The following is a 13154-nucleotide window of genomic DNA, read 5'->3' as shown; positions in this document are numbered from 1 at the left end:
GCATGGATGTTATGAGTGCTGTTTTGTCCTGATCTCCCATCCCCAGGACTGGATGGCAACTCTCTGATCAATAAGGCTGCCTAGAATGGATGGGAAGGCACTGGCTTAACGTCCCTGCTTTGTCATGGATATTACTGTTACCACTTTGTCCTGGGGCGTTGGGCAATCTAAGTTTAGTTCAAGAAAGCTGGTAAACCTGAATAAACAGAGCACATGTTTAGTTAGACTTGAGTTTCACTGAGCTCCATAAGACTCCTTTCCAAATATGTAGGTCACAATCCTATCTGGCAGTGAGTCTCATTAAACAAATGGGGCTTACCTCTGCATAAAATGAATATAGGATTGGATTGTTAATCTTTAAGGGTTTGCAAGGATAAGCTACAATGAATTTATCTGGACTAAGCTACCCTTCCTTTCTCCAACTGATGCAATAGTTGCAAGCTTTTCAACCCTGCTTTCCAGGCTGGAGATCAATCTCCATATTTGCAAAATACTTTGAGTTTTGGGGTTGGTCTTAATAAAGCTGCTGTTCTACTGGATAAGTTTTCTCTTAGATCAACAGGGACATATACTGTATGTTTGTCATTTTTCAGCCTTAATCCCCCAAATAACAACAACAACAACAACAAAAATATCCAAGTACCTTTTAAAGTATCTGATCTTGTATTTTACTGCATGTCAGCAACTTTGCAACAACAGTATAAAGACATTATTAAAATAACAATAACAGGAAACAACACAGATAAGCAGCATAAAATAGCAGGAATTTCAGACTGGGTCTGAGAAGTTTAAAAGTAGTGCAATCCCTGAGTGATCTGTCTGTACAGAACAATGTTTGGCTTACCCACTTTGGCATAAATATAAGAACATAAGATGGTAAAAAGTGCTTTTTTTGCCAATGTTTCTATTTTGTGAGGTTGATTATGATGATGGGTTGGATCCAAACTAAAAATTGAATTATAAACCGCCCAGAGTTGCTTGCGAGATGGGCAGTGCAGAAACGGGAGAAATAAATAAATAAATAAACAAATAAATAAATAAATCCTTACTAAGAAATTTACGAGAGACAATGATTATTTTAGTAGGTCTAATCTACTCTTAAATATTATCAGATTTGAATAAGTAACAAGAAGTTCCTCTACATGAGGTGGGAAAATAAATAATAAATCTGTACTTATTGGGTTTAGATTATTACCCCGATCAGATTTTTAAAATATCACACTCACCTGTTTGTCTTCAAAAGCAGAATGACTGAAGGTTGATCATTAGTACTGTATTTCCCTTCCACATATCTCTTTCAGAACAAATGTATGTGGACACTGGGAGTTTAAGTTATTGTCCTTCTCCCCACTCCTCTTTTATTTTTATTTATTATTTCAATTTTGAGGCTGCCTGACTCCATAGTGACTCTGAGCCATCACCAAGGAGACATGCTTCCTAGATCCTGTAAGATGACACTGCTTAATCAACAGGACTTGGAGTATATCCACTCCAGCTGACCTGACCAGACAGGTGGAAGCATATAGAAATAGATGGTCCTTCAAGTAACCAGGCTCTGCCATGCAGGGCTTTATCGGTGATAACCAGCACCTTCAATTGTACCGAGAAGCCAGCTGGCAACCTGTGGAGCTTGTGAAGCAATGGTGACATGTGCACATACTGCAACATGCCCATCACTGCCTGCGCCACTGCATTCTGGACCAGCTGTAGCTTCTGAGTGGTCTTCAAGGGCAGCCCTATGTAGAGTGCATTACTGTAATCTGGGTTAGAGGTGACCAAGGTATCAGTGGCTCCTAACTGGTGAGGTAGTCTAGGGAAAGTCTCTGGCCCAAAGTCATCTAGAGAACTTCATAGCTGAGTGAAGATCTCTCCAGTCCTAGTCCAACTGTTTAGCCATTACACCACACTGCCTCTTACAGTTGTCTGTTCTGTTAATTCTGGAACCAAAAGCATGATTAACTATCATATAATCACTAGTAGTATTTATTTTGGATTAGCAAATTTACAGCTAATGACAAACGGGACTGGTATTTATGTAGATCTCCATGTATACCTGTTCCTTCATATCAAGCTTCCTGAGCCAGGCAGCGACTAGAAGTGTTGGACCACAGCTCTCCATATCCATCATAAACAGGTTGACTGTTGGACAGGAGTTGTAGTTCAGCATTCTGGTGAGCACTTAGGTGGGGAAGATGAACATAAACCTTGTATGTTCTTTTTAAAAAAAACAACAAAATATGAAGATTCACATATTGTGTTAAAAATAAAAATGTTCTTTAGGAATCAGTAAGCACCCTAAATGTGTAAGGCACTGCATCAAATAAAATTCTCCAAAGAACCTTACTTCTGCTTCTGATCTAGCACCTCATATTTCACATGTTCCTTCCCATTAGGTTCTGATAGCCTGTGGCCTCTCCAGGGCTTTTCTCAGTTTAGCCAGTGCTCTGTGGAGGGCAGCTTTCATGTCTGCATTCCTTAGGCTATATATGAAGGGGTTGAGCATTGGCGTCACCACAGTGTACATAACAGTGGCCACCTTGTCCTTGTCCCCAGAGTAGGAAGAGAGGGGCCGGAAATAGACCCCAATTGCAGAGCCATAGAAGAGGGTCACAACAATCAGGTGAGAAGCACAAGTTTGGAAGGCCTTGCTCCGACCTTGGCTAGAAGGCACCTGAAGCACAACCTGGACAATGCGAATGTAGGAGACAAGAATGAGAATGAAGTTGCCAATAATAATTGTGCCTCCTTCAAAGAAACTCAGCATTTCGCTGAGGCTCTTATTAGAGCAGGCCATCACCACTAAGGGCTGGAAGTCACAAAAGAAATGGGGTATCTCACGATGGTCACAGAAGGAAAGCCGGGACATCAGTATAGTATGCAAGAGGGAGTGAAGGTGGGCCAGCAACCATGCCACAAATACCATGAGATGACACTTCAGGGGTTTCATCAGCACAGGATAGTGTAATGGCTGGCAGATGGCCGTAAAGCGGTCCAAAGCCATTGCACCCAGCAGGAAGTTCTCAGTGATAGCAAAGGCTAGAAAGAGATACATCTGGATCATGCAGTTAGTGAAAGCAATGGTCTTGCAGCTGGTGCGAAGATTGTGCAGCATCTTGGGAATAGTAGTTGAGGTGAAGCAAATATCCACAAAGGAGAGGTGACTGAGAAAGAAATACATGGGTGCATGGAGGAGCTGGGAATCAGAACGGATCAGAAGGATGATCAGCAGGTTCCCAATCACGTTCAGCAGATACAGAATGAGGAAGACAGCAAAAAGGAAGTGCTCCTGTTCTGGCCGAGTGGACAAGCCAAGTAGGAGAAAGTCAGGGTGGCTGGTGTTGTCATTTTCACTATCCATCGATCTGAGCTTGGTACAGAGAAAATCAGTTGAATGCTAGGAGAAGCATGACTGCCAGTACAGCATCCCTCTCCAGGCCTCCTTTTTGCATTAGTAGCCATGATGAGGTATTTGGCTGGTGAACTTTCTGTTCATTTTTACAGTCCAACCAAGATCTGCCCAGTGTATACCACAACAGCAATCACAGCAAACTGAAGTGGGCTGCAAAAATCCAGAAGGCCATCAGATGGCAGAAAGATATATAGAAAACCGTAACTCTTTGTCACCATTTAGCGATTGTCCAGATTTTTGTAGCCCACATTTGGCAACCCTAAGGAATACACTGCATATGTAAAATCTCAGTTGTTATGCAGGACATTCTGTACTGAGGATCAATTCAGATAATAACTATCCTGGCTAGCTTTCAGAATTCACCTTGGTATAATGATCTCTTCCTGCACTGTGATCTACGTGGTCCTGACTTTAAGTCTGTTGCTTTTTTCTCAGCCCATAAATGTATTAATGAACAACTGTTTACAAAAGACAGAATTAATGTTAAAAATCTATACCTCTGTTATAAGTTCAAAATGTTAAGGTTTAATATATCTAGCCATTTACGTAATCAGTTTTACAGCACTCCATTTAACTAGTTATTTGAATATGACAGAATTCCATCTATTGACTGATGTATAGCTAAATACTGCATCTGGTTATCCTATGTTTTTCTAATTCTAATTATTCATTCATAACTATCACACAGCTGGAAAAGAGCAACTAAGGCTGCAATTCTATAAATCAGGACTCTGTATGCCTTCTAGTTGCAATTCCTATCAGTTCCAGACAGCAGTACCAATGGCCAATAATCATGGAGTTGCATTTGCCATTCTCTGGCAGAAACAATGTCTGTTCAGGTCAATGGGGCTTAGAATACTTTTCTGTAGAATTTCACTCCAATGCTGCACTCTTCCAAGACATGCATGAAAGTGCTCTATTTTATTATCAAGGAGTGCTTCATCTGGAAGAGATGAATTCTTAAGTCTCACTTTTTTATTTTCAAAGAAGGCAGGAATGGACAAAGGAGATTTATCCATATTCTTATCTTTTTAAACTTTGCCTAGAAAAGTATCTGGGAGTGGTTCAAAAGAACAGTTTTAAGAGGAAAATGGCTGGAATGTGTTAAACAATCAATTTCTTTTGATATTGTTCTGCTCTGCTCAGACTTGCAGCTTTCTTAAAGGAAAAAGGAGAAAAGGGCATTTCTGCGATTTAGTAACAATCTGATTCTTCAACAAGTTTATTGTCTTCTAATCTTTCACGGGCCATTGTTTTCATGGATAAAACTTATGTGATAATAGATTAAAGCTTAAGTGATAATGGATTAATTCAGACTTTAAAATGGTACAGACTTTTGGCCCATTTTGCTGCCCAAGAATAAAAGGGCTTCCTTCTTTAGATCCTACAAAGCCTTTTAAAAAAAAAACATTGGACAAAATTATCACATGTGTGTCATTCAGTGGCAGTCATGATCACTGAAGGAAACTTCAGGTATGGAAAAAAACCTTGGTTCTGAATATTATGGGATGGATAAAAACAAGTTACTATGTTATAAACACTTGGAAGTTTTTGACCAGCTGAAGTGCCCAACTGGGGTACGTCAAGTAGGGAGGGAATTGGGTGAGATAATGAGTATATTGATGAAAAAGATCAGTTTGATAGCAAACTATATGATAATTGGAAAGAGGAAGAAAGAAAGGGCTAGCAAGACAATGGGGACAATCTCAGATGGTCTAATGAAAGTGTAACCTAGTTAAATTCCTCATAGGGCTTGTAGACTGTTAGCTGCTTTAACTTATTGTGAGGCTGAGATTTTATTGCTTTCATGTAGATTTTATTGTTAATCACTTCTGAAGTTTTGGCTGACAGCCAGCCAGAAGAAAGGAAGGAAGGCAGGCAGGCAGGCAGGCAGGAAGGAAATCTGAATATACTCTAATGCCAGTATAATCATTCTTAAAACAGAATTACAGAAATGTGCTCATATATTTACAAACAAACATTTCAAAGGATTCATTTGTCATCAGGATAATGAATCACCTGGTGTCAACAGTGTAAAAAGAGGGACAGTAAATTTAGAAGTCCCCTCTTCCAATAATTTGAGAAAGTCAGTGGAAAGATCCCACACTTTCTTTTTAATTCCCTGTTTAATTTCCCTGGGATTTCTTGCTTACCAAGTCTTGAGTTCCTGTTATTCTAGAGGAAGGGCATCTAAGAGGTTGCTGCCACTGCTGTTACTTCCAGCTTTGTACCAAAGTCATGCCACATGTGGAAGCCTCCACAGAAAACAGTGAGTATGAGAAGGATGGTTATATGTAGGAGCTCATAATACATGTAGAATTAAGGCAGCAGGCAGAGGCACAGAACCCAACAGGCACTTTAGAAGGTACATCATCTGGGGACTTGTTAACAAAATAAGCTACCCTGGGTGGGATCCTGCACTAATTCTCACTGGACTTAAGAGTAGACTTTGTGTGTTTAATCATTTTCTTCACATAAAACTTTTTAAAAGGTGAATGGCATTGTTAACATTAATATGAGATATTTATTAGGTCAGTACTCTAATCAAACTCACTGAAGATGATGAAATAGTATGCTATCTTTTCTTGTGAGGTTGAGTTTGTTAATAAGAGAATTTCCTTCATACAGTTTTTGGACCTGGACATTTCTTATGGCCAGCACTACTACAGTCAAGTTTTTTTGCCTTCTTAGACTGTGAATTCCATATCTAATGGGAGAAGCCAGGAGGTTACATTTCTGTGGTGGAATTGGTTGCTGACATTTTTTTTTCAACTTGTATATTCCATAAATCCTTCCCCAGAACAGGACAATCCTGGAGGCCTCCCTTATTGCAAGGAATTCATCCATGATGAAGAAGAATTAAGAGATACATAATTTATAGAAGTTTGGGAGCCATGAGAAAAATCAGGTTTTTTCCCCCAAACAAAAGGAAATTTTAGGGAAAATTGCAATTCATGCAGTACTAAATTTTTAACACCCTTTACAATATGAAGTCATTGTTGCTTTAAAAAAATTATGCATAACTTTTTTCCTGTGAAAGTATAACATAGTTTTATACCTAACTAAAAATATAAAGATATGTTGTTATATATTTATCTATTTTGTGCTTTGTTTTTCCTTTTTTGCATCTTTCCCCTTTTTTCCTTTTGCCTGACTTTTTCCTTTTCCTTTTCTTAACAGTGCTTAATAAAAAAAAGGAAAAAAGTATGTTGATATGAAAAATATATTTTTAATCAGGCAATAAGTATGAATGTATTGATTTAATATAATTTTAATATTTTAAAATGTTTGTTACACATGGGGCTACAAGTTGTTGAACTGTTCATTTTTCATTTTTAAGAGAAGCAGGCAGGCAAATTATGCACACTGAAAATAAAGAAACCATGAATATTGGAATAAAATAAAGTTATGCATTCTGGATTTGGTCTTCCATTTTATTAAACAAAAAGCACCCATTTTAAAGAAAACACTGAGAACAGGGGAGGGCAATACTATCACAAGAACAGTTTGACAATTTACAATCTTTAATTTTTATCAGGTTATAATTTTCATGGATTTTCTGAAAATTGAAATGCTGCCTGTGTTGAAACAAGCTTCCTTTACCACATTTATTTCCTTGTTTGGTATGTGAGTATTTCCAAACATACAAACCATTTATTTATTATTTAAAGCAAAAATATTAAGTATTACTTCATAACTTTTTCTCCCCTAATCATTCCAATTTTTGAAAGACAAGGCTATGGGGAGGTGATTGGGGGGTAGGGGAGAAATAAGCCTATTTTTTCTTTAAAATTTCAGGATTTTTCCTCCTAGGCTTTCATATCTCTAGGCCAGATCTTAGAACAATAGAGGTGGAGCCAAACAGGAAGTTACTACCAGGCAATGGGTGATCCCTGGGACAAGGTAATGTATCTAATTACTAATATAGCTGTTAATTAGATTAAGGTTTTGGTAAGGTAGGAAGATCCAGTGATGCCTTCCAAATCCAATGTAGGGGTGTGGACAACCTGCTCCTGCAAAGTGAGGCTGAGGTTGTCACGTTTTCTACAATATGTTAAATAATAACATAGGCTTTTAGGTCAGATTGATTTTGGATCTCATCCCCAGTACATTGAGCGATAGAAACATCCCCCAACAGAGTTTGCTTGGAGAATGAGATTTATGAGAAGTCTGTTGAGAGAAGATCTTTGGATAATAATCCACAGAGTTGAGAATGGATGCAGAAGCCAGTTTATTCAGGACCGCTTAGCTCAAAATGGGCTTGCCACCAGAGGCTTGTTTTCAAACATTGACAAAGTACCACTTCCTCACTGTTATCCGTGGCTGCTTTTTCCTTCACAATCCCCTTGGGGAGTGGGTCGCTGTTATTCCTTATCTGGAGATGGGAAGAGTCAATTTCTACAGTTTCAGGGTCAGGTCTATTCAGACTCTCCAGGCCTCACTTTGGGACTATCTTCCTATCTATCTTTGTTTCTCTCTCCTTTGGCACTATCTTACTGACAGTGTTTCTTGCCATTCAGAAGTGAATTAAGCCAAATAAAGGAGGGAATGCCTGATGCTATTAGGAAGGAAAGGAATTCAGTTGCGGTGGGATTGGGAAGGAAGAAGACAATTAGAGAAGACAATTAGTTTAGGGAAGGAGGTGAGACTGTTAACAGAATCTAGCAATCCAGAGCCAGAGCAAATAGCTCATCAATATTAGGCTATTATATTATTTATTTATTTATTTAAAATATTCTAAACTGCCCTTCGTTGTAGGTCAAATATAATAAAAACCTCAACAACAAAAAAGGCAGAAAATGCATAAAACAGTGCTCACCTCAAGCAGCTAAGATAAAATAGCTTAAAGTACCGTGGCAAATATTTGGCTAACTAGAGGGGTGTAAATAAGCAGTTGCAGACACACAAGCCTGGCTAGATGATACCACAAAGAGTCACAAATGGATGAACAACTGTAGAACAGCTCAAAGCAAAAACTGCAACCACACTAAGCTTGTCCCTTGGTTTCAGTCATTGTTTAAGCTAGTGTTTCTCAACCTTGGCAAGTTTAAGATATGTGGACTTCAACTCCCAGAATTCCCTGGCTGGCAGGGGAATTCTGAAAGTTGAAGTCCACATATCTTAAACTTGCCAAGGTTGAGAAACACTGGTTTAAGCATTACTTTCCCTGCATTTGGACCATTGCACTTTTGGTATTAAAGTGATGGGTTCTCCCTTAAGCCAACAGCAACCCATATCAGTTTCACTTTCTAGGTGTGCAAAATCAATGATGTTTGCAGTCAGCAGTGCAGTCAGGTGACTCATGCTGACTGGGGAATTCTGGGCACTGAAGTCCACACATCTTAAAAGTTGCTGAGGTGGAGAAACACTGCCCTGTTGGTCACTTCAGGCTGCAGTGGACATGTCCCTCTGCTTCATTCCTTGGGCACTATTTCCTTGTGCTCTGGGGAGCTAGACAGCATGTGATAGGATCTTTTCCTGGATAATAAAGGCCAAGTTAATACTGGTAAACATTAACTAAGCCCTCCAACTCAGACAACTGGAGTATAGCACAGAACCCAGCTGCACAAAGTGTTGAAAGGAGAGAGAGGAGTCTGTCTGGAGATTTCTTGAGTAACTTACTAGAAAGGCCAAAGTTGGCTGTACTGTTATAGCAAAATGTAGCTGGTGGGTGGTAAGGGCTTTTCATCATGCTAAGGTGGATTCTTATAACCATGGTTCGTTGAATAGGCCCTGGGTGGCCTGGTTCACATGTAACATTATGCCATAGACTGTGCTGAAAAACCACAAAGATTGATTTCATATATCCTGCTAAACCAAACCAGACCAAAAGCAGTTTGGCTTAGTATAGCTCGTAGTGTTTGAGTTCAATATGAATCAATGAATCTACTGGCTATTGAGATAGTAGACAATGATAGTACGAACTTCTCATGATTGAAAAGAAACAGTATTTAGCTTCCTTTTCTTTCTTTTCTTTTCTTTTTCCTCTGTCTCCATTAGCACAAAAATTATTTTACATCCTCTTGTTAGAATCTTTGTTTCCTGTGCAGATATTCTAATATATGAATCCTAAATATAAAATATATTTGTATATAAGTTCTATGTATGTAAAATCCTTGATCGCTTTTATGGTGTAGGAGTATTTAGAGAGCTCATTTTGTAACAACAGCTACTCTCCACCATCTCAGTGCATATCAAAACACCATGATCTCAAAGATGGAAGCTTATTCCAAAGTCCTTCCCATTCTGCAGCTAGGAAGATATAAAAATGTTTGCGGCAAACCTCACTGGGCCTTTTGCCATTGCCTCCGATCACTGGTCCTTGGGTTGGCCTATCCTGCAGCTATTGCCTCTGTTTCAAGTCACTGTCTGTCCCCTGACTCCTTCCAGGGTTATGAAGTCTGCCCGATTTTACACATCTGTGGCTGTCCTTGCACAGTATCAGAATAAACGGGGAAATACCATTTCGCATCAGCCCAGCTAAGGGCGTCTTGAGGCTATCTCACGACTGGGGCTGAGATGAAGACAACATCATATGAACCAGTCGCAAAAATAGATTACCAGGTGACGTTTGTGCTGTGGTTATGTGCTGGTGGGAAGAGGCCCTTGGTCTGAATTCCCTTTTCAGAGACGATTGCCAGGTCAGGTTTGGGGAATCCAAAGACCTTGCACTCTGCTTCTTAGTCTAGCAAGCCTCGGTCAGCATGTGGATGGGGGATATGTTGTGTTTCATGGATTCCTGCTACGGATTAGATGCCGAAAGTATGGCATCTCGGTGATTTGCAGACGTACTCTAATGATAGTGTTTGCATCGGAAAAGTCTGATCCTATTTTCCCAGCAATATCCCACCCCCCATTTTGTTCCATCCTCCCAACATTTCCTTGCACTTCAGCATATCCAAGAAACAAAAAGAGGAACCATAGAATATTTTGAGAGTTTCCTGGGAAGATTTAGGGTTAAGCAGGGAGGTATGCCAACACTTAACTCTCAGGTATAATCCCTTATTTTCTTTTCCATTAATGAAACATTATCATTTACTATTATAGAGGAAAGGGCAGCTGTGTTCTGTGTTCTACATGTGTTCTGAGATTAAACCTTACATAGCACCTGTGAAAAATTTAGTCTTGGTTAATCCGGACTTCTAAGTGCAACATGTAGTTTCCAGGGTGCACTGCTAAGATCAAGAATGGGAAGCAAATAGGTAGAAATCTACTGATAGATTGCAGGATAGTTGCAGAAGATCAACAGGGGATTTCATCTCTCCATTGTTTAATGATCACAAATCAAACTGTAGTCTATGACTTGCATCATGCCGAGCCATAGTTTGATACTTTACAATTGGCTGATTACGGACATACTAAGTAACAAATCATATTACCAGGGTGGGAATCCAGCAACTGTCTGCCATGACCTATCTTGCATGATTTCCTTTAAACTTTAGCCTCCACAACCTTAATTGTAAAATACAAATGTAAATTGTGTGGAATGCTCATCATGTATGTTTGCCCTCCCACACGCAGTTTCTTCCAGTGTATAGTTTTGGCAAAGCGGGAGGCAGTTGCTTCTGACCTCTGAGAGTCACCATGTTGTGCCTTGTTTCAATTGGTGGAAACCTGCAATTCTAGTTAAAAGAAAAAGAAAGAGGAAGTAGATCCTGTCAGCTTGAAGTCTGCTGGTCCCTGATAGAGGTCTCCCTCAATTATGGGCATATAATTGAAGGAAGGAAGGAAGGAAGGAAGGAAGGAAGGAAGGAAGGAAGGAAGGAAGGGTGACTTGGAAGCTGGGTTTCAGAAGAAACAAATGAGCAATATTGTGAAAATGGCACGTGTGTTCAAAGAAGGGACTGGAGAAGTCTCAGGACCAAGGGAGTAGGTAGGAAGTGCTCTTACTCATTCTTTCAGATTCTCAAAGGGAAGGTGTATATATGTGTGTGTGTGTGTGTGTGTGTAAGGGACAATTGTTAACATTTTGCCCAGGGCTTCAAAATGTCCCAACCAGTCCTTCCCATGACAAACCTGCTAAGAATACTTTTAGGCAGAGCATTGTACCTTCACAGCCTGGGTGAGTGATTTGGTGCATGTGTGGTCTGTTCCAGAAGGAAAGGATGACCTGCCTGAGGTTTCCACAGAAATCCCAGTTCCATCTCTCACTCAGTTGGGAGTGCAAGTTCTCCCCCTACTGTCTTGTCTTGAAAAGACCTGCCCTTCCCACTTCAGAACTCATTCTCTCCCCCCCAGCAAAGAACAGTCTCCGCACTCTTGTTTGGTAATAGCAGATGGCTATGCTTAGCCAATCTTGAGTGATGAAAAGCTAAACAGGGTCAGACCTGGTGAGCACTTGGATGGGAGGCCATCAGGAAATTAGGGGTTAGTCTGGAAAGTTGGGAGGGCCAGTTTGGTGTAGTGATTAAGGCACCAGGCTAGAAACTGGGAGACTGTGAGTTCCCTTAGGCTGGGTGACCTTGGGCCAGTCCCTCTCTCTCAGCCCTAGGAAGCAGGCAAGGGCAAACCACTTCCAAAATCTTGCCAGGAACTTGTCCAGGCATTGCCAGGAGTCAATACTGACTTGAAGACACATACACACATATATACTGGAAGGTTGGGGGAAAAAAAAACAGAAGAAGACAGTGGCAAACCACTTCTGTACTGTTGTCAAGTAAACCAGTTGCATTGCTGCCACTGAAATTCCACTGATGAGTTTCAATGGAATTAGACTCTTCCAGGAATCTTTATCTACTGCAACCTTTCTGAGCGAGGCAGGATCCCAGAAGACTCTGATAGCTCTTTGAGCAGCCTTTTTCAACCCACTGCCCTCCCAAAGTGCTGGACCTCTCCTATTATGGAAAATGAAGATGGCTTTATCTAGAGGGCACTGGGTTGGGGAAGCTGCCTTGATCTGAGGAATCTGAGGGAAGCAACTCCTGCTGCAAATTCCTTCCTCAGCAAGTGGCGGCACCGGGCTGGGCTTGGGAGCGAAGCAAGTTGGGCAGCTTAGTCCTTCAGTGGGAGATCTTTAGGGAATAACAGGGATACAGGCTAGTTGGGAAGTCAAACGACACCCAGGAAGAACCATTTTTGTGCTGTTGTCCCCCTAAAACTGCACAAGCATGTCCATTATGAATTTACAAGGAACTGAGTTCTACTTAAAGGAGGTTTTATTTTCCTCTGTTTTAAAGGCAAACATATTATGAGCTTCCTCAGTACAGTCCCTTCCATAAGGAAAACAACAACAACATGAGTTGCTGGAAGTGTAAAATTGGACTCAGCATTATGCTAAGATATAATGTGTATGTGTTTGCAAAATACACTAAACTGCCGCCAAACCAATCACATTATCATTTAGCATGTCCTCTTTGGGGGTGAGGGGGCAGGGGGAATAAAAATGCAGTTAAAATAAAGGACAGCTTTATAACCAATTAATCTAGTAATTAAAAAGCAACCTCAGCTATAATTAAAGCTAATAGCAGGGATCAAAGATTGGGCGGTGGTAATGATCACTATTTTCCTTTCATTCATTCACACTCTCCTTTAGGATTCTGGCCACCATGTTCTGGAGCTGTTACCGGAGGCCATCAAAACCTGAAGCTAAGAGTCCTCTCAGCTAGGCTCTTCAATGAAGGGCAAGACTGGGAATTCTGGCACTTGTTGTTCAAGAAATCCAGGGAATGCTGGGTTGGGAAGGGCTGATCCAATGTAAGGGAGTTTAAGAGCTGCTTTCCTGCAGTTGATTTCTACACTGCACAGA

The 13154-nt window shown here is 40.4% G+C and overlaps 1 protein-coding gene across 1 annotated transcript; it reads right to left on the bottom strand.

Annotated features, from left to right (window-relative positions):
• Window positions 1-398: 398 nt before the first annotated feature.
• LOC134490795 (olfactory receptor 1L4-like) lies at window positions 399-3358 on the bottom strand. The gene is made up of 2 exons (XM_063294077.1): window positions 2438-3358; window positions 399-416 (listed from the first exon to the last, which is right to left on the bottom strand). Exons 1-2 carry the CDS (start codon window positions 3356-3358, stop codon window positions 399-401), a joined length of 939 nt encoding a protein of 312 aa, XP_063150147.1.
• Between the last annotated feature and the right edge of the window lie 9796 nt (window positions 3359-13154).

Source organism: Candoia aspera, chromosome 2, assembly GCF_035149785.1.
Source record: "Candoia aspera isolate rCanAsp1 chromosome 2, rCanAsp1.hap2, whole genome shotgun sequence".
Classification (NCBI taxonomy): Eukaryota; Metazoa; Chordata; class Lepidosauria; order Squamata; family Boidae; genus Candoia; species Candoia aspera.
Note: the sequence above shows the minus strand (reverse complement) of the source record. Positions and strands in the feature narration are given on the sequence as shown.

What these genes read in the sequence shown, in the direction of transcription:
- LOC134490795 (XM_063294077.1), bottom strand. Translation starts at nt 3,358, where the DNA reads ATGGATAGTGAAAATGACAACACCAGCCACCCTGACTTTCTCCTACTT.